The 20,007-nt window shown below is 40.7% G+C and overlaps 1 protein-coding gene across 20 annotated transcripts in view; it reads right to left on the bottom strand.

The window, feature by feature from the left end:
* Positions 1-316: 316 nt before the first annotated feature.
* LOC110255286 (putative leucine-rich repeat-containing protein DDB_G0290503) overlaps positions 317-20,007 on the bottom strand; it is a 58,287-nt gene continuing 38,596 nt past the window's right edge. For 10 of the 20 annotated variants that reach the window (XM_021081873.1, XM_021081874.1, XM_021081876.1 and 7 more), the window contains 8 exons: positions 19,275-19,295; positions 17,612-17,632; positions 16,587-16,613; positions 15,454-15,480; positions 12,912-12,932; positions 11,249-11,269; positions 10,211-10,237; positions 7,936-9,105 (listed from right to left, as the gene is read on the bottom strand). In XM_021081873.1, the coding sequence (XP_020937532.1) occupies positions 8,900-9,105; positions 10,211-10,237; positions 11,249-11,269; positions 12,912-12,932; positions 15,454-15,480; positions 16,587-16,613; positions 17,612-17,632; positions 19,275-19,295 (371 nt within the window). In that variant the 3' untranslated portion in view covers positions 7,936-8,899. The other 10 variants (XM_021081879.1, XM_021081881.1, XM_021081882.1 and 7 more) reach the window with 10 other exon arrangements.

Raw genomic sequence — 20,007 nt, 5'->3', positions numbered from 1 at the left:
AGGTTACTCAATATTTTAACAGATAATGCTGTATTTAAAACATTACATTGTAGCAAGTTTTTCATTTTTCAACTGCACCTTACATTGTGTTTTGAGCATATGTAGAGTGATTTTCATTGGCGAAAATCTGAGGACACTAACATGAAAATATTTTATTAGGTCAGATACACCATGTTCCTATTTCTTGAAACATCCTCATAGATGATAGATATTTATCTTCACGGAACGTTGACTTAGAAGAACAAGAAGATGGGGTCAGGTCTCAGTCAGAACATAATTTAAATTAGAATCCTCTCTCCTTTATGTGGTTCCTGTTATGTATGCTTTGGATTTTCTTTGATCTTCAGTATATTATTTTGCACGTGGTAGGTGTTCATTGCAAATATCGTAGAGAGTAGGATTGTCTTTATCAGTGTCCATGTTACTCACCAGGATATAATGGAGCATCCCTCCAGGCTGCAAAAGAAAACATAGGAAACCTTTAGCTTTTTTCCTTCTCCATTTACTCCTGTTATCTTTTCCATTGCTCCCTGTCATTATCCCTTTTCCTCTCTTGAATCCCTCATACTTCCTCTTTCTATCCTGTATTACCTCCGTATTGCATTTTAAGAAACATGATAAATAAAAACAGTCAGGTTTAAGATACAGATAATAAGTTAAAATGGTCAGGTTTAAGACATAGGTAGAAATACAGAAGCAACAAAATGTGGGAGGGACAGAGGTGGAACACAAAGCAGGGAGCATAAGATAAAGACAGGAAGAAAGGAAAGAGGACGGGGTGGGGGGCAGAACATGCTGAATCACTCCTCATTTACACTTCAGAGAGAATTCATTACAGAAATTTAGAGAAAGAAAAGCAAAGGCTTCTTTGCCCAATATAGACATTTTAATTTTTATGCCTGCATTCTCTCATACTGCTACAGGGACAGGACCCAAGAGAGATGGAAGAAGGAAGCTTTCTGAGAGACAACCATTTACTTACCTTTCTTGAATTGAGCCTTCCTCCTAGCTGAGAGAAAACACAAAACACCCACAGATATGAGAGGATTTCTTGACTTCATGAGGAAGATGCAATTAAAGCCATACATTGCTAATGGTTATATCTGCATGTTGGTCAAGTAATTCACATTTTAAAAATAATGAGAAATCTTTCTGGTCCATTCTAAATAAAAAGTTCCCTTCAATTTTAGGAGTACTACATGATATGTAGGTACATGAGAACATAAAATATTCATGTAGAGTACTAAAAAAGAGTTTAAGAATTCTTCATAAGATAGCCTTAGACTATAAGGATACATTACCAAGGAAGTCGGATAGAAAAATCAATATAAAAATATCATGAAGGAAGAGAAATTTGTTGAATACATGTTTGAGTGTATTAGAATAAAAACGAATAAGTAGAGCTAAGGTTGGAAAGAGAAATTAAGCAGGTAGAATCAGTACAGCATATTTACAGACAGTAGATCACTTGAGGGTATGTTCAAGGAAAGTGGCCTCGTCAGTCAACTACAGGAGAAAAAGTGTGTAAATCAAAAGGAAAAACTTCTCTCTCTAACCAAGTTTGGAGTCTGAACGTTTACATTAAAAATCAGGACAATATCAGGTACAAAACAGTGGGCACTCCATCTCAGAGGACACGTTAGAGAACCCAGTTTAAAGAATGTTTTTTATTTCAGAGATAACAACATCTTCTTGCCCAACTCCTTCATTAACAAACCTTACAATGAAATCATGGTAATCATCTGGAAGACAGTAAATGAAAGTAATAGCAAAGGAAGGCAAGAAACAAAGAGAATATTTCTAGGAATATTCTTCTTCCCCACCAAAAAAAACACCAGAAAAAGTTACCAATCTCATCCTGAAGTGCTCCTGAAAGATAAATTAAAAAAAGACTCATGTAAATGTGAGGAAATAATCAAAAAAAAAAAAAAAAACAGGGAAAGTGGAAGAAAATTTCTAGGTGTGGGATTAATAATTCAAAATTGACAACAGAATGCATATTTAATAAATAATTATACAACAAATGTTATTTTGGTAGAGTGGATTGAAATTGATTTTTCATTTTGAAAGTGTTTCCAACTATGCCACATTGAACAAGATGCTTTTCAGGGAAAGCACTCTTTTTACAATAGTGTGAAACACATGCATTAGTCCTGAAAAGGTCTTTTTGGAAGATGCCACAGCAGCTGAGAAAGGGGATGACTGACATCTGGGTCATGGCTTTCGAAGACTTTGGTTTCTATTTCTCTTTATTTAACACAACTGTAAGAAAAACTAATTTAGTTTTCAATAGTGCTTTCAAAATTACCTCATGTTTATCATCTAATGAAGAAAGTCAAAGAGCTAAGGAGCATGGCTCTAATCACATTCTTTCCATTCCTGTTAACTTACACGGGAGTGAGGAATGTCTCAGCACACCAATCTTTCATAATCCAAGAGTGAAGAAATGGAATAAAATGGATGTTGAGACTGACGCATGTATTTGGGGCAAATATAATTTTCAGCAATAAGTTAGTAAAGAAAAACAAATGGTACAAGTATAAGAGCAAAGTGTTAGAAAACTGTGCACTTGTTTTATCTCTTCTCTATAATATGACTCAAGGCTTTACTGATGGCCCTTACAGAACTTGTGTGCAAATTTCAAGAGATTAGCTCATCTATAGAACTGACATTTAATTAAAAGAGAGTACTTAGGAGTCCTTATGATTTAAGGATTCCAGCTTTTAGGTACTATACACACTTTCTCTTGTCCTATGACATTGTTGGAGGAAATCTCTCTGGCATTGGTAGAATCACTGTGTGGTCACACTTAAATATCTGCTCTGTTCAATAGATGAAAGCATTTATTAATGCAGAAATCAGTTTACCAAGTTATAACTTTACTATACATGCATGCTTTAAGCAATACTTCCTCACTTTAAAAAAAAGAAGGGAGGAATTCTTGTGGTTCAGTGGGAAGAATGTGAGTAGCATCCAGGAGGACACAGGTTCCATCCCCGCCCTCGCTCAGGGGGTTAAGGGTCCTGCGTGGCCATGAGCTGTGGTGTGGTTCGCAGATGTGGCTGGTACCTGGCCTTGCTGCGTCTGTGGTATAGGCTGGCGGCTACAGCTCTGACTCAGCCCCTAGCCTGGGAAAGTCCGTGTGCCGTGGGTGTGGCCCACAAAACAAAAAAGGCTAATAATGGCATCTCAAGTAACTTCCGGGGAGGAAAACTAATCATTCTAAAATTTAGTAACACAAAAGGAATAAAAAAGAAGTATTTTGTGGAACTGAAGATTGCTCTAAATTTTCAACAGCCTACATCAGGGAGAACTGACATTTCAGAAATTTAAGATACACAAAATGACACAATCAGTAGGCTTGGATTTTGATTAGAACAACAGGCAAAGTGAAGTAACATGTTTTACCTGGGGCACTTGGTTATCATGGGTAAGGATGGAAAAACATGAAACGATGATGAGGTAGACAGGGAAGGGCATTACTGGGGCTGGAGGCTTTTCTATTCATTATTACTGCTAACATAAAAGGGAAAACACTCAAAAACCACTGAAAATGAGGACCTAAGGGAGGATGAGATAAGGACAAAACATTTGCAAACCATCCAGGCTTTTTTCTGTGGTTTGACCTGACCCAACTTTCTTGAAGGCTTAAAGCCTTTGCAGAAATCAGAGGAAGCTTGTTTTACCTCCCCTCACCCCTTGGTGAGTCAGAGGAACCAAGACTGGAAGTGACAGCATGGTAGGAGGTAGAAAAGGACTTCCCCTGGGATGAGTGGGGTCCGTCACGGGTTCTGCACTGGACTTTCTACCTTCTCAGAATACATTGCAAATATACAGTCATACACAAGAGAGGTACTTATCAGAGAGAGAGAGAGAGAGAGAGATGGATGAGAAAGCAAGGAGAGAAAGCATCCATTTGTCCAAACAATGTGTAGCAGTCGTCCTAAGAAACCAGCTACAGACCTTTAAAAAATGTTCCTCAATACTATCCATTTGAAAACAGAATAATAATTGGAACATTTCCTTATGGAAAAGACTGTTACTTTATTTTATTATATTTTATTTTTGTCTTTTTGCCATTTCTTGGACCACTCCCATGGCTCTCAGAAATGATGTAGGGTTATCTTAGAAAACAGCCACTGACGCCGGAAATATATTGTCAATCACGTTTATTTGATTGACGGAAAAGTGTATGTGTAAGACCCTGAAGGAAGAGAAATGTGTTGGAGTAATTATTAAATGAATTAAAATAAAAAAGAAAGGAGAGTAATCATTGTTGTTTAAAAGGAAAAATCCCACATTGTCATGCAAAACTATTACCAATATCCCTTGAGAATAGGGTCAAGCAAAGCGGACTGGCTCGTTTCAAGAGTACGCTTGACATCAGTGTACACAGTGTTTACCCAGTCAACAAAGAAGGAACTCATCTCATGCAACAGCTTTGGAGTCTGAATGCTTCCCCTAAAAGCCAGAACGCGATCATCTGTAAAGCAAGAGGCACTCCACCTCAGAGCACTTGGAGAACCCAAGGGAAAGGAAGCCTTCTCTCGAATGGCAATGACCACACTCACCTTAAGCGAATCTTCATCATCTCACCAACCTTATCATGAAATTAGGGTAATCACCAGGGAGGTAGAACACCACCTGGGTGTATAGCAAGGAAGAGACTGGAAGGAATAACAAACAGCCAGAGAGATGGTGGGAAGGGAATGTGATGTGGGAGGACCTCAGGACGTCAAAGAGAAGATAGGGTAACGTGAAACCCACAAGAAGCGAAAGGGCGGACAGGAGCAGGGAGGAGGGAATGTTGAGAAACGGTGGGAAAAGATGTTTTAAAGAACTACATCTGTTAAAAAATGTCAAAAAATTTACCCATTTCTTTCTGGACTTGATCTGGAAAATATAATGGAAAACTCATGAAAGAATCAAGGAAAACCAATACAGAAAATTAAAATAAAATTAAAACTTCCACTTCAGAGTAAATACGTAAGATGAATGTAATCAGAAATCAAACAAATAAAAGGTACCCCCCCGCCCCGAAACATGCCAAGGAAATACATGAGATGAGAAAGCAAGGAGAAAAAGCATCCATTTGTGCAAACAATGTATAGCAGACATCCTATGAAACCTGCTACAGACAGTTAAGAAATGTTCCTCAATACTATCCATTTGAAAACAGAATCATAATTGGAACATTTCCTTAGAGGCAAAGACTTATGTTGTTAACGACTCTACCAGTGTGGTAGAAAACAAACAAAACACCACCACCACCCAAAGAACCCTTTGGCTCTCTCTGCTGGGCAGCTAACAGAACTGGGGAGTGCTTTCTGAGCTTAGGCCACGTCTCAAAGGGACCAATGTTTTTAGAAATGGAAGCACAGATGTTCACAGGACATGGTGTGAATCGGTGGCAGTGTTGTCTTACCTCCCCCACCCCCTCACCGCTTGAGGCAAAGCCACAAAGACAGAAAATGATGGTGCGAGGGAAAGTAGAATAGGACTTCTTCTGGGATAAACAGTAGCAATCATTTGTCTCTCACTTGGCCTTCTCCTTTTTCCAGAATACAGTGTAAATATGGACACATACGGGAGTCCCGTACTTATGAGGTCGTGAGGAAGTCCATAGTAAGAGCATCCATCTAGCCAAAACCCTGTCCGTAGCCGTGTTATCTTAGTTTATATCAGTGTTTCATTAAAAACACCGAGGAGTATCCTAGGGCGATAGCCTCTCATGACAGTCATAGAAAATTGCAGGTTGGAGAACTAGAGTATAAATTAATTTTCCCTAGTGTACACAGTGCGTCTACAAACACTTAAAGCTTGTCTCAATGTGATAAATTAAGAACTATGTCAATATCACGCAAGAAGAAGACAGAGGAAGTGCTCTGACATAAAAGAAAAGAAATCCGTGAAATGGTGTGTAAAATCTCTGTGCACCTGCGAAAAGACTGCAGGAAACGACCGGGAGCATTGGAAGTAAGAGCCCAAAGCCCACCTGGATCAATGGATTAGAACTGAGTCTACACACTCTTTAGAAGACAAGCTTTGGGAAAACATCACTCAGCAAATTTGCAGCCTTGTTTTATTTCATAAGCTTTGGGGAGGCATCAATGGCATGAGAATGGCCCCTTGAACTTTGCTGTATGACAGAGAGTCTAAGTTATTGGAAGTGTTCCAGAAGCTAAACGTGGAACAGAAGCCACATGTCCATCAGTCTCTCCCCTTCTTCTCACAAAATCAAAACGGACCTGCCAAGACTCTGGAAGCCAGAGTAAGACCATGTTTACAGGAAGGACCCTGTGAAATGAAGTGGGAAGCACTGAGAAGGAATCAGGTCTCGGGTAAAAGAAACGGAGAGAACTTAGGATGGGAGGCGTCCATAAACAGAAACCTTGAGGGAGGAGAGGGAAGACATGGAGATGACATGTGAGCCAAAAGATGGCATATAGGGAAGAAGAGAGGGGATGCCGAAAGAACCAAAAACCTGAATGTTTAATACAGGCTGTGGACACAAAGAGGTCATCAGAGATACTTACTGAGTTTCTTTTGAAGATCATCTGAAAAAATAAAGGGGAAACACCCAGATAATTATAATGGATTCAAACCACAAGGGAAATTGAAATTTAGAGACAAGTTCTCCTACAACTTTAAATGCATCAGGATTTAGGCAAACCCGCACACATACAGAGGCACACACCTATGTACCAGCGTGCCTGAGAGCTGCTTTTGTCCTGAGATTACCGGTCCAAAATTAAAGCCAAAAAAAAAAGTGATGTTACGGTCTGGTGGAAAAATTTCAGGATCATTAGTGATGGTGGTTACCTTTGTACAAAGCTCTTAAATTATCTGGACAACGCTCGGGACCTTACTCTTTGGTTGGATACCTTTAAGGCATTCTTTGTCACTGCCAAATACAAATCACCACTTCTCTTCCTTGTCGTAACTTTGTTTAATAAGGTATCCATGAACAATGGACTAGAGGATACTCAAGAGGTGCTGCTAGAGAAGATGCAGGGTTTGGCTCTTGGGAACCTGTCTGTGTTCACATTTCACTCTGCAAAGATTACATAACTTTTGGGGGGTGGATTTCTATTTTCACTCATGGCAAAATAAAGCTCCTCTTATTTCGGTCCCCTTTTCAGTCTAACATGGAGATACACACTCGCACAAGGCAGAGTTACTTGAAAAGAGAGGAGGAAGCAGAGAGGAAAAAACTTCCATTGGTTGCAAGCAAGGCCTGTAGCAGGGGCTACATGAAGCCAGCTACATGCATTGAGAGGTGAATTTGATTCCCTCTGAAAACGAAAGGACACTGACAAAAATGTCATTAGAAAAACAGGGTATTAAACTTCTAAGGACTACGTTTGCGTTTTATGAAAAGCCTTCTGGGAACATTGTAGGACAGTAGTTCCTTGTGTCATTCGCATGAAAACTTAGAAATCAAAAATGTATTATGATTATTATTGGTCTTTCCTTAAGCTATGAAATCCTTCTACAAATATTTGAAGTATTTGGAGTTTGCAAAATTGACAGCTGTGTCAATGAAGTAAAAAGGAAAGAATGAAAATTACTCTCATTGGTTCTAAATAAAAAATTCCTAGGTAAAACAATGGGAAGTCTTCGAATACCTGGGGACACTTGGGTCATGTGCTCAGAGGCAGTGCAGGGATGCCCCTTGAGTTTACACTTGACCCACAGACTATGTTGGAACATACAGGCTTTGCAAGAGCAGAGAAGGGAGGAATATGGGAGAGTCCCTAACTGCAATATTGTGCCAGAATAGCAGAGATCTGGGAGAGGGCAAGCCAGTGGTGACACGTTGGTTAAAAGCTGGGATATCTCTACAACACCACAAACGCAGGTGTTCTACAGTGTTTGGGGGGTGAGGGGGTATAAAAGAGGCTTTACCATGTTTTTCCTGAGGTCCTTCTGTAAAACAAAATGAAAAGGTGATGTAAATTTCATTGGAAAGAAACACAAATGAAATTCAGATTGATTGAAATATTTTTTAGTGAAATTACATTATCCAGATGCAAGAAAAAACAGAACACAGACACACTGACAGAAATAAACACATGCATGCACACATACAGTGTCTGAAAGCTCCCTTTTGAGAAATGGATCATATTCCATAAGTGGATACATGTTTTCAATTGAGAAAAGGAGAACTTTATTGCTGGTAATGAACCTGATAAATCTGTTCATGATTCCTTTTGAAAATATTTGGTCTGTCCTTCCTCACGTTTCTATGGGTATAAGTTGTGTGACTTGTGCTTAGTAAATAGCCTCAATGTCCCTACCGTGGTGGCTTTGCTCTATAAAGCCACGAGACCCTGAATTAAAGAATCCTGAACTAGGGCTTTTACAGGACACGCAGGTCAGGTCAGGTCAGGTCAGGGTGATGGGGGCCTCTGGTCACAGCATTCTGTCCGCCGACTACTGCGTAACTGTATCTTATGGGAGTTTGATTATTAACGTTACCTCGATGACGTTTACTTTCACAACGTCAGATGAAAGGAAAAGACATAAAATTAATTCGCAGTGAATGGGCTTCTCAGTCAAATGACAGAAAATATTTTGGACAAAGAAACTTGAAAAACAGCAAAATTTTACAAGGTAATTGTTATTAGGCTATATTTGGTGAAAAGGAATTTTCTGCTTGAGAAGCAAGGGTACGGAAAATCCAAGGAATAACACGCGAAGATGATAAATGTCAGTTGAAATAACAATGAAATGAAAACCTTAAGATGTCACGTTATACATGTAGGTGGGCGTTTACACATAAGTTTATATGTGTAGGTTGGTGTTGAGAAAGTTGATCACTGAGCATCAAAGACACGTGGTAAAGAAACAGATGGAGCATGCCAAAAATACAATGATGTGAAAATGGGACTTGCCATCATATCTGGCTGCGTCCAGAGCCAGAGTTAGTGCAAAGAAAAGTGGTCATCACGTTTCTGGGAAAGGTCAGTAGGCTTGGGCCAGAGGGTCTCCCTTTTGTGCAGCTCCCCTGCACCCGTCTTCCCCTGAGACTCCCCCACAATGAGCAGGGCCTCTGTTGGACCACCACAGACTCACCATTCTGCAACTGTTCTCTCCTCCAATCTGCAAGGAACAAGTGAACATGAGAACCTACCATCTGACAGACAAAGCAGCCTGGCTGTCCAGAATTCTGTGGTGATACATACATTCCTAAGGTTTAACTCAAGAATAACAGCAACCAAAGAAAATACTCTTTCATATACCTAAGCCTCTATTTCTGATCTGCTAAAGTATATCTGAAGAAGGCCTGCCCCATCCCCATGTCCTACTTATCCAACATTCACCCAGGATAACTATTTATAATGTCTTCAGGATGGAGAGGCAATAGGGGAGATGATAAATTTGACCGAATAACATATTTTTCACTTTTGTTTCCTCAGATTTTAGCAGACAGTAACCATTTTGCCTACACTCAAAAAACAATGTCAGGTGTAATTAAAAGTAATGAAACGATTAAGATTTACTATCCCATACACACCACTTGTGAAAATAAGGAGTAATGTGTTGAGTTGATGAAATGAATGCTTGGAGTTTCTGTCTTTTTCAGCATATGATTTTGCACACGGCAGGGGTTCATTTAAAACATCTTTGGTCGTAGGAGATTCTTTATCAGAGTCCGTGTCCCTCCCCAGGGTATAATGGTGCATTTTTCCAGGTTGGAAAAGAACAAAATCGGAAACCCTTTTCCGTTTTTTCCTTCCATCTTTTCTCTCCCAGTGTTTTCCCTTTCTCCCTGTCTCTGTCACATTTCCTTTCGTGAGCTCTTTGGACTTTTTTTTTTTTTCTCTCCTCTCTGTCTTCTAGCTTCATATTCAATTTCTTCCACACATGATGTGAAAAATGATCAGGTGGAGGACAGAAATGTAGAAACCTCAAAGGTTGGGGGTGTGGAGGAGGAGTGGGAAGGGGGGCGGGTAAAAGGAAGAAAGGGAGGGAGGATGGAAGGATAGAAGGGGGGGAGGAGGAAACCCATGCTGAATTGCTAGTGGTTTGTTTGCACTTCAGAGGGAATTTATTCCAAGTGCTGGACTCTACAGAGGCAATGGTTCCAATGCTGCTTTGCCCACTATAAACATATTTGTTATATTTCTGCATCCCTTTGCTTGTGGGGGGCAGAATCTGAGAGAGAGAAAAGAATGACAACTTCTGAGAGATAAGCATTACTCACCATCCTTGAACTGAGCCATCATCCTAGCTGAGAGAAAACACACAATCATGCATGTATTTCTAAACAAGATTTCTTAGCATCATAAGGGAAATGCAGGTAATATCTTAGTTTGCCAGTATTTGTGTCTAAAAGCTACCTAAGTAACGTCCATTTCCAAAGAAATGCAATTGCTCAAGTTAATGAATGCCGCCTGAAAACCTCACTACAGTTTCAGGGTTGTAACGTGATACGTCGGGACATGAGGATTTTGTAGTTCTTGCACTAGGCTCTCAGAAATGATGTAGGGTTATCTTAGAAAACAGCCACTGACGCCGGAAATATATTGTCAATCACGTTTATTTGATTGACGGAAAAGTGTTTGTGTAAGACCCTGAAGGAAGAGAAATGTGTTGGAGTAATTATTAAATGAATTAAAATAAAAAAGAAAGGAGAGTAATCATTGTTGTTTAAAAGGAAAAATCCCACATTGTCATGCAAAACTATTACCAATATCCCTTGAGAATAGGGTCAAGCAAAGCGGACTGGCTCGTTTCAAGAGTACGCTTGACATCAGTGTACACAGTGTTTACCCAGTCAACAAAGAAGGAACTCATCTCATGCAACAGCTTTGGAGTCTGAATGCTTCCCCTAAAAGCCAGAACGCGATCATCTGTAAAGCAAGAGGCACTCCACCTCAGAGCACTTGGAGAACCCAAGGGAAAGGAAGCCTTCTCTCGAATGGCAATGACCACACTCACCTTAAGCGAATCTTCATCATCTCACCAACCTTATCATGAAATTAGGGTAATCACCAGGGAGGTAGAACACCACCTGGGTGTATAGCAAGGAAGAGACTGGAAGGAATAACAAACAGCCAGAGAGATGGTGGGAAGGGAATGTGATGTGGGAGGACCTCAGGACGTCAAAGAGAAGATAGGGTAACGTGAAACCCACAAGAAGCGAAAGGGCGGACAGGAGCAGGGAGGAGGGAATGTTGAGAAACGGTGGGAAAAGATGTTTTAAAGAACTACATCTGTTAAAAAATGTCAAAAAATTTACCCATTTCTTTCTGGACTTGATCTGGAAAATATAATGGAAAACTCATGAAAGAATCAAGGAAAACCAATACAGAAAATTAAAATAAAATTAAAACTTCCACTTCAGAGTAAATACGTAAGATGAATGTAATCAGAAATCAAACAAATAAAAGGTACCCCCCCGCCCCGAAACATGCCAAGGAAATACATGAGATGAGAAAGCAAGGAGAAAAAGCATCCATTTGTGCAAACAATGTATAGCAGACATCCTATGAAACCTGCTACAGACAGTTAAGAAATGTTCCTCAATACTATCCATTTGAAAACAGAATCATAATTGGAACATTTCCTTAGAGGCAAAGACTTATGTTGTTAACGACTCTACCAGTGTGGTAGAAAACAAACAAAACACCACCACCACCCAAAGAACCCTTTGGCTCTCTCTGCTGGGCGGCTAACAGAACTGGGGAGTGCTTTCTGAGCTTAGGCCACGTCTCAAAGGGACCAATGTTTTTAGAAATGGAAGCACAGATGTTCACAGGACATGGTGTGAATCGGTGGCAGTGTTGTCTTACCTCCCCCACCCCCTCACCGCTTGAGGCAAAGCCACAAAGACAGAAAATGATGGTGCGAGGGAAAGTAGAATAGGACTTCTTCTGGGATAAACAGTAGCAATCATTTGTCTCTCACTTGGCCTTCTCCTTTTTCCAGAATACAGTGTAAATATGGACACATACGGGAGTCCCGTACTTATGAGGTCGTGAGGAAGTCCATAGTAAGAGCATCCATCTAGCCAAAACCCTGTCCGTAGCCGTGTTATCTTAGTTTATATCAGTGTTTCATTAAAAACACCGAGGAGTATCCTAGGGCGATAGCCTCTCATGACAGTCATAGAAAATTGCAGGTTGGAGAACTAGAGTATAAATTAATTTTCCCTAGTGTACACAGTGCGTCTACAAACACTTAAAGCTTGTCTCAATGTGATAAATTAAGAACTATGTCAATATCACGCAAGAAGAAGACAGAGGAAGTGCTCTGACATAAAAGAAAAGAAATCCGTGAAATGGTGTGTAAAATCTCTGTGCACCTGCGAAAAGACTGCAGGAAACGACCGGGAGCATTGGAAGTAAGAGCCCAAAGCCCACCTGGATCAATGGATTAGAACTGAGTCTACACACTCTTTAGAAGACAAGCTTTGGGAAAACATCACTCAGCAAATTTGCAGCCTTGTTTTATTTCATAAGCTTTGGGGAGGCATCAATGGCATGAGAATGGCCCTTGAACTTTGCTGTATGACAGAGAGTCTAAGTTATTGGAAGTGTTCCAGAAGCTAAACGTGGAACAGAAGCCACATGTCCATCAGTCTCTCCCCTTCTTCTCACAAAATCAAAACGGACCTGCCAAGACTCTGGAAGCCAGAGTAAGACCATGTTTACAGGAAGGACCCTGTGAAATGAAGTGGGAAGCACTGAGAAGGAATCAGGTCTCGGGTAAAAGAAACGGAGAGAACTTAGCATGGGAGGCGTCCATAAACAGAAACCTTGAGGGAGGAGAGGGAAGACATGGAGATGACATGTGAGCCAAAAGATGGCATATAGGGAAGAAGAGAGGGGATGCCGAAAGAACCAAAAACCTGAATGTTTAATACAGGCTGTGGACACAAAGAGGTCATCAGAGATACTTACTGAGTTTCTTTTGAAGATCATCTGAAAAAATAAAGGGGAAACACCCAGATAATTATAATGGATTCAAACCACAAGGGAAATTGAAATTTAGAGACAAGTTCTCCTACAACTTTAAATGCATCAGGATTTAGGCAAACCCGCACACATACAGAGGCACACACCTATGTACCAGCGTGCCTGAGAGCTGCTTTTGTCCTGAGATTACCGGTCCAAAATTAAAGCCAAAAAAAAAAGTGATGTTACGGTCTGGTGGAAAAATTTCAGGATCATTAGTGATGGTGGTTACCTTTGTACAAAGCTCTTAAATTATCTGGACAACGCTCGGGACCTTACTCTTTGGTTGGATACCTTTAAGGCATTCTTTGTCACTGCCAAATACAAATCACCACTTCTCTTCCTTGTCGTAACTTTGTTTAATAAGGTATCCATGAACAATGGACTAGAGGATACTCAAGAGGTGCTGCTAGAGAAGATGCAGGGTTTGGCTCTTGGGAACCTGTCTGTGTTCACATTTCACTCTGCAAAGATTACATAACTTTTGGGGGGTGGATTTCTATTTTCACTCATGGCAAAATAAAGCTCCTCTTATTTCGGTCCCCTTTTCAGTCTAACATGGAGATACACACTCGCACAAGGCAGAGTTACTTGAAAAGAGAGGAGGAAGCAGAGAGGAAAAAACTTCCATTGGTTGCAAGCAAGGCCTGTAGCAGGGGCTACATGAAGCCAGCTACATGCATTGAGAGGTGAATTTGATTCCCTCTGAAAACGAAAGGACACTGACAAAAATGTCATTAGAAAAACAGGGTATTAAACTTCTAAGGACTACGTTTGCGTTTTATGAAAAGCCTTCTGGGAACATTGTAGGACAGTAGTTCCTTGTGTCATTCGCATGAAAACTTAGAAATCAAAAATGTATTATGATTATTATTGGTCTTTCCTTAAGCTATGAAATCCTTCTACAAATATTTGAAGTATTTGGAGTTTGCAAAATTGACAGCTGTGTCAATGAAGTAAAAAGGAAAGAATGAAAATTACTCTCATTGGTTCTAAATAAAAAATTCCTAGGTAAAACAATGGGAAGTCTTCGAATACCTGGGGACACTTGGGTCATGTGCTCAGAGGCAGTGCAGGGATGCCCCTTGAGTTTACACTTGACCCACAGACTATGTTGGAACATACAGGCTTTGCAAGAGCAGAGAAGGGAGGAATATGGGAGAGTCCCTAACTGCAATATTGTGCCAGAATAGCAGAGATCTGGGAGAGGGCAAGCCAGTGGTGACACGTTGGTTAAAAGCTGGGATATCTCTACAACACCACAAACGCAGGTGTTCTACAGTGTTTGGGGGGTGAGGGGGTATAAAAGAGGCTTTACCATATTTTTCCTGAGGTCCTTCCGTAAAACAAAATGAAAAGGCGATGTAAATTTCGTTGGAAAGAAACACAAATGAAATTCAGATTGATTGAAACATTTTTTAGTGAAATTACATTATCCAGATGCAAGAAAAAACAGAACACAGACACACTGACAGAAATAAACACATGCATGCACACATACAGTGTCTGAAAGCTCCCTTTTGAGAAATGGATCATATTCCATAAGTGGATACATGTTTTCAATTGAGAAAAGGAGAACTTTATTGCTGGTAATGAACCTGATAAATCTGTTCATGATTCCTTTTGAAAATATTTGGTCTGTCCTTCCTCACGTTTCTATGGGTATAAGTTGTGTGACTTGTGCTTAGTAAATAGCCTCAATGTCCCTACCGTGGTGGCTTTGCTCTATAAAGCCACGAGACCCTGAATTAAAGAATCCTGAACTAGGGCTTTTACAGGACACGCAGGTCAGGTCAGGTCAGGTCAGGGTGATGGGGGCCTCTGGTCACAGCATTCTGTCCGCCGACTACTGCGTAACTGTATCTTATGGGAGTTTGATTATTAACGTTACCTCGATGACGTTTACTTTCACAACGTCAGATGAAAGGAAAAGACATAAAATTAATTCGCAGTGAATGGGCTTCTCAGTCAAATGACAGAAAATATTTTGGACAAAGAAACTTGAAAAACAGCAAAATTTTACAAGGTAATTGTTATTAGGCTATATTTGGTGAAAAGGAATTTTCTGCTTGAGAAGCAAGGGTACGGAAAATCCAAGGAATAACACGCGAAGATGATAAATGTCAGTTGAAATAACAATGAAATGAAAACCTTAAGATGTCACGTTATACATGTAGGTGGGCGTTTACACATAAGTTTATATGTGTAGGTTGGTGTTGAGAAAGTTGATCACTGAGCATCAAAGACACGTGGTAAAGAAACAGATGGAGCATGCCAAAAATACAATGATGTGAAAATGGGACTTGCCATCATATCTGGCTGCGTCCAGAGCCAGAGTTAGTGCAAAGAAAAGTGGTCATCACGTTTCTGGGAAAGGTCAGTAGGCTTGGGCCAGAGGGTCTCCCTTTTGTGCAGCTCCCCTGCACCCGTCTTCCCCTGAGACTCCCCCACAATGAGCAGGGCCTCTGTTGGACCACCACAGACTCACCATTCTGCAACTGTTCTCTCCTCCAATCTGCAAGGAACAAGTGAACATGAGAACCTACCATCTGACAGACAAAGCAGCCTGGCTGTCCAGAATTCTGTGGTGATACATACATTCCTAAGGTTTAACTCAAGAATAACAGCAACCAAAGAAAATACTCTTTCATATACCTAAGCCTCTATTTCTGATCTGCTAAAGTATATCTGAAGAAGGCCTGCCCCATCCCCATGTCCTACTTATCCAACATTCACCCAGGATAACTATTTATAATGTCTTCAGGATGGAGAGGCAATAGGGGAGATGATAAATTTGATCGAATAACATATTTTTCACTTTTGTTTCCTCAGATTTTAGCAGACAGTAACCATTTTGCCTACACTCAAAAAACAATGTCAGGTGTAATTAAAAGTAATGAAACGATTAAGATTTACTATCCCATACACACCACTTGTGAAAATAAGGAGTAATGTGTTGAGTTGATGAAATGAATGCTTGGAGTTTCTGTCTTTTTCAGCATATGATTTTGCACACGGCAGGGGTTCATTTAAAACATCTTTGGTCGTAGGAGATTCTTTATCAGAGTCCGTGTCCCTCCCCAGGGTATAATGGTGCATTTTTCCAGGTTGGAAAAGAACAAAATCGGAAACCCTTTTCCGTTTTTTCCTTCCATCTTTTCTCTCCCAGTGTTTTCCCTTTCTCCCTGTCTCTGTCACATTTCCTTTCGTGAGCTCTTTGGACTTTTTTTTTTTTTTCTCTCCTCTCTGTCTTCTAGCTTCATATTCAATTTCTTCCACACATGATTTGAAAAATGATCAGGTGGAGGACAGAAATGTAGAAACCTCAAAGGTTGGGGGTGTGGAGGAGGAGTGGGAAGGGGGGCGGGTAAAAGGAAGAAAGGGAGGGAGGATGGAAGGATAGAAGGGGGGGAGGAGGAAACCCATGCTGAATTGCTAGTGGTTTGTTTGCACTTCAGAGGGAATTTATTCCAAGTGCTGGACTCTACAGAGGCAATGGTTCCAATGCTGCTTTGCCCACTATAAACATATTTGTTATATTTCTGCATCCCTTTGCTTGTGGGGGGCAGAATCTGAGAGAGAGAAAAGAATGACAACTTCTGAGAGATAAGCATTACTCACCATCCTTGAACTGAGCCATCATCCTGGCTGAGAGAAAACACACAATCATGCATGTATTTCTAAACAAGATTTCTTAGCATCATAAGGGAAATGCAGGTAATATCTTAGTTTGCCAGTATTTGTGTCTAAAAGCTACCTAAGTAACGTCCATTTCCAAAGAAATGCAATTGCTCAAGTTAATGAATGCCGCCTGAAAACCTCACTACAGTTTCAGGGTTGTAACGTGATACGTCGGGACATGAGGATTTTGTAGTTCTTGCACTAGGCTCTCAGAAATGATGTAGGGTTATCTTAGAAAACAGCCACTGACGCCGGAAATATATTGTCAATCACGTTTATTTGATTGACGGAAAAGTGTATGTGTAAGAGAAATGTGTTGGAGTAATTATTAAATGAATTAAAATAAAAAAGAAAGGAGAGTAATCATTGTTGTTTAAAAGGAAAAATCCCACATTGTCATGCAAAACTATTACCAATATCCCTTGAGAATAGGGTCAAGCAAAGCGGACTGGCTCGTTTCAAGAGTACGCTTGACATCAGTGTACACAGTGTTTACCCAGTCAACAAAGAAGGAACTCATCTCATGCAACAGCTTTGGAGTCTGAATGCTTCCCCTAAAAGCCAGAACGCGATCATCTGTAAAGCAAGAGGCACTCCACCTCAGAGCACTTGGAGAACCCAAGGGAAAGGAAGCCTTCTCTCGAATGGCAATGACCACACTCACCTTAAGCGAATCTTCATCATCTCACCAACCTTATCATGAAATTAGGGTAATCACCAGGGAGGTAGAACACCACCTGGGTGTACAGCAAGGAAGAGACTGGAAGGAATAACAAACAGCCAGAGAGATGGTGGGAAGGGAATGTGATGTGGGAGGACCTCAGGACGTCAAAGAGAAGATAGGGTAACGTGAAACCCACAAGAAGCGAAAGGGCGGACAGGAGCAGGGAGGAGGGAATGTTGAGAAACGGTGGGAAAAGATGTTTTAAAGAACTACATCTGTTAAAAAATGTCAAAAAATTTACCCATTTCTTTCTGGACTTGATCTGGAAAATATAATGGAAAACTCATGAAAGAATCAAGGAAAACCAATACAGAAAATTAAAATAAAATTAAAACTTCCACTTCAGAGTAAATACGTAAGATGAATGTAATCAGAAATCAAACAAATAAAAGGTACCCCCCGCCCCGAAACATGCCAAGGAAATACATGAGATGAGAAAGCAAGGAGAAAAAGCATCCATTTGTGCAAACAATGTATAGCAGACATCCTATGAAACCTGCTACAGACAGTTAAGAAATGTTCCTCAATACTATCCATTTGAAAACAGAATCATAATTGGAACATTTCCTTAGAGGCAAAGACTTATGTTGTTAACGACTCTACCAGTGTGGTAGAAAACAAACAAAACACCACCACCACCCAAAGAACCCTTTGGCTCTCTCTGCTGGGCGGCTAACAGAACTGGGGAGTGCTTTCTGAGCTTAGGCCACGTCTCAAAGGGACCAATGTTTTTAGAAATGGAAGCACAGATGTTCACAGGACATGGTGTGAATCGGTGGCAGTGTTGTCTTACCTCCCCCACCCCCTCACCGCTTGAGGCAAAGCCACAAAGACAGAAAATGATGGTGCGAGGGAAAGTAGAATAGGACTTCTTCTGGGATAAACAGTAGCAATCATTTGTCTCTCACTTGGCCTTCTCCTTTTTCCAGAATACAGTGTAAATATGGACACATACGGGAGTCCCGTACTTATGAGGTCGTGAGGAAGTCCATAGTAAGAGCATCCATCTAGCCAAAACCCTGTCCGTAGCCGTGTTATCTTAGTTTATATCAGTGTTTCATTAAAAACACCGAGGAGTATCCTAGGGCGATAGCCTCTCATGACAGTCATAGAAAATTGCAGGTTGGAGAACTAGAGTATAAATTAATTTTCCCTAGTGTACACAGTGCGTCTACAAACACTTAAAGCTTGTCTCAATGTGATAAATTAAGAACTATGTCAATATCACGCAAGAAGAAGACAGAGGAAGTGCTCTGACATAAAAGAAAAGAAATCCGTGAAATGGTGTGTAAAATCTCTGTGCACCTGCGAAAAGACTGCAGGAAACGACCGGGAGCATTGGAAGTAAGAGCCCAAAGCCCACCTGGATCAATGGATTAGAACTGAGTCTACACACTCTTTAGAAGACAAGCTTTGGGAAAACATCACTCAGCAAATTTGCAGCCTTGTTTTATTTCATAAGCTTTGGGGAGGCATCAATGGCATGAGAATGGCCCCTTGAACTTTGCTGTATGACAGAGAGTCTAAGTTATTGGAAGTGTTCCAGAAGCTAAACGTGGAACAGAAGCCACATGTCCATCAGTCTCTCCCCTTCTTCTCACAAAATCAAAACGGACCTGCCAAGACTCTGGAAGCCAGAGTAAGACCATGTTTACAGGAAGGACCCTGTGAAATGAAGTGGGAAGCACTGAGAAGGAATCAGGTCTCGGGTAAAAGAAACGGAGAGAACTTAGGATGGGAGGCGTCCATAAACAGAAACCTTGAGGGAGGAGAGGGAAGACATGGAGATGACATGTGAGCCAAAAGATGGCATATAGGGAAGAAGAGAGGGGATGCCGAAAGAACCAAAAACCTGAATGTTTAATACAGGCTGTGGACACAAAGAGGTCATCAGAGATACTTACTGAGTTTCTTTTGAAGATCATCTGAAAAAATAAAGGGGAAACACCCAGATAATTATAATGGATTCAAACCACAAGGGAAATTGAAATTTAGAGACAAGTTCTCCTACAACTTTAAATGCATCAGGATTTAGGCAAACCCGCACACATACAGAGGCACACACCTATGTACCAGCGTGCCTGAGAGCTGCTTTTGTCCTGAGATTACCGGTCCAAAATTAAAGCCAAAAAAAAAAGTGATGTTACGGTCTGGTGGAAAAATTTCAGGATCATTAGTGATGGTGGTTACCTTTGTACAAAGCTCTTAAATTATCTGGACAACGCTCGGGACCTTACTCTTTGGTTGGATACCTTTAAGGCATTCTTTGTCACTGCCAAATACAAATCACCACTTCTCTTCCTTGTCGTAACTTTGTTTAATAAGGTATCCATGAACAATGGACTAGAGGATACTCAAGAGGTGCTGCTAGAGAAGATGCAGGGTTTGGCTCTTGGGAACCTGTCTGTGTTCACATTTCACTCTGCAAAGATTACATAACTTTTGGGGGTGGATTTCTATTTTCACTCATGGCAAAATAAAGCTCCTCTTATTTCGGTCCCCTTTTCAGTCTAACATGGAGATACACACTCGCACAAGGCAGAGTTACTTGAAAAGAGAGGAGGAAGCAGAGAGGAAAAAACTTCCATTGGTTGCAAGCAAGGCCTGTAGCAGGGGCTACATGAAGCCAGCTACATG

This window comes from Sus scrofa, unplaced genomic scaffold (assembly GCF_000003025.6).
Source record: "Sus scrofa isolate TJ Tabasco breed Duroc unplaced genomic scaffold, Sscrofa11.1 Contig2479, whole genome shotgun sequence".
Lineage (NCBI taxonomy): Eukaryota > Metazoa > Chordata > Mammalia > Artiodactyla > Suidae > Sus > Sus scrofa.
The sequence above is the reverse complement of the archived record's forward strand: the minus strand, read 5'-3'. Positions and strand labels throughout refer to the sequence as shown.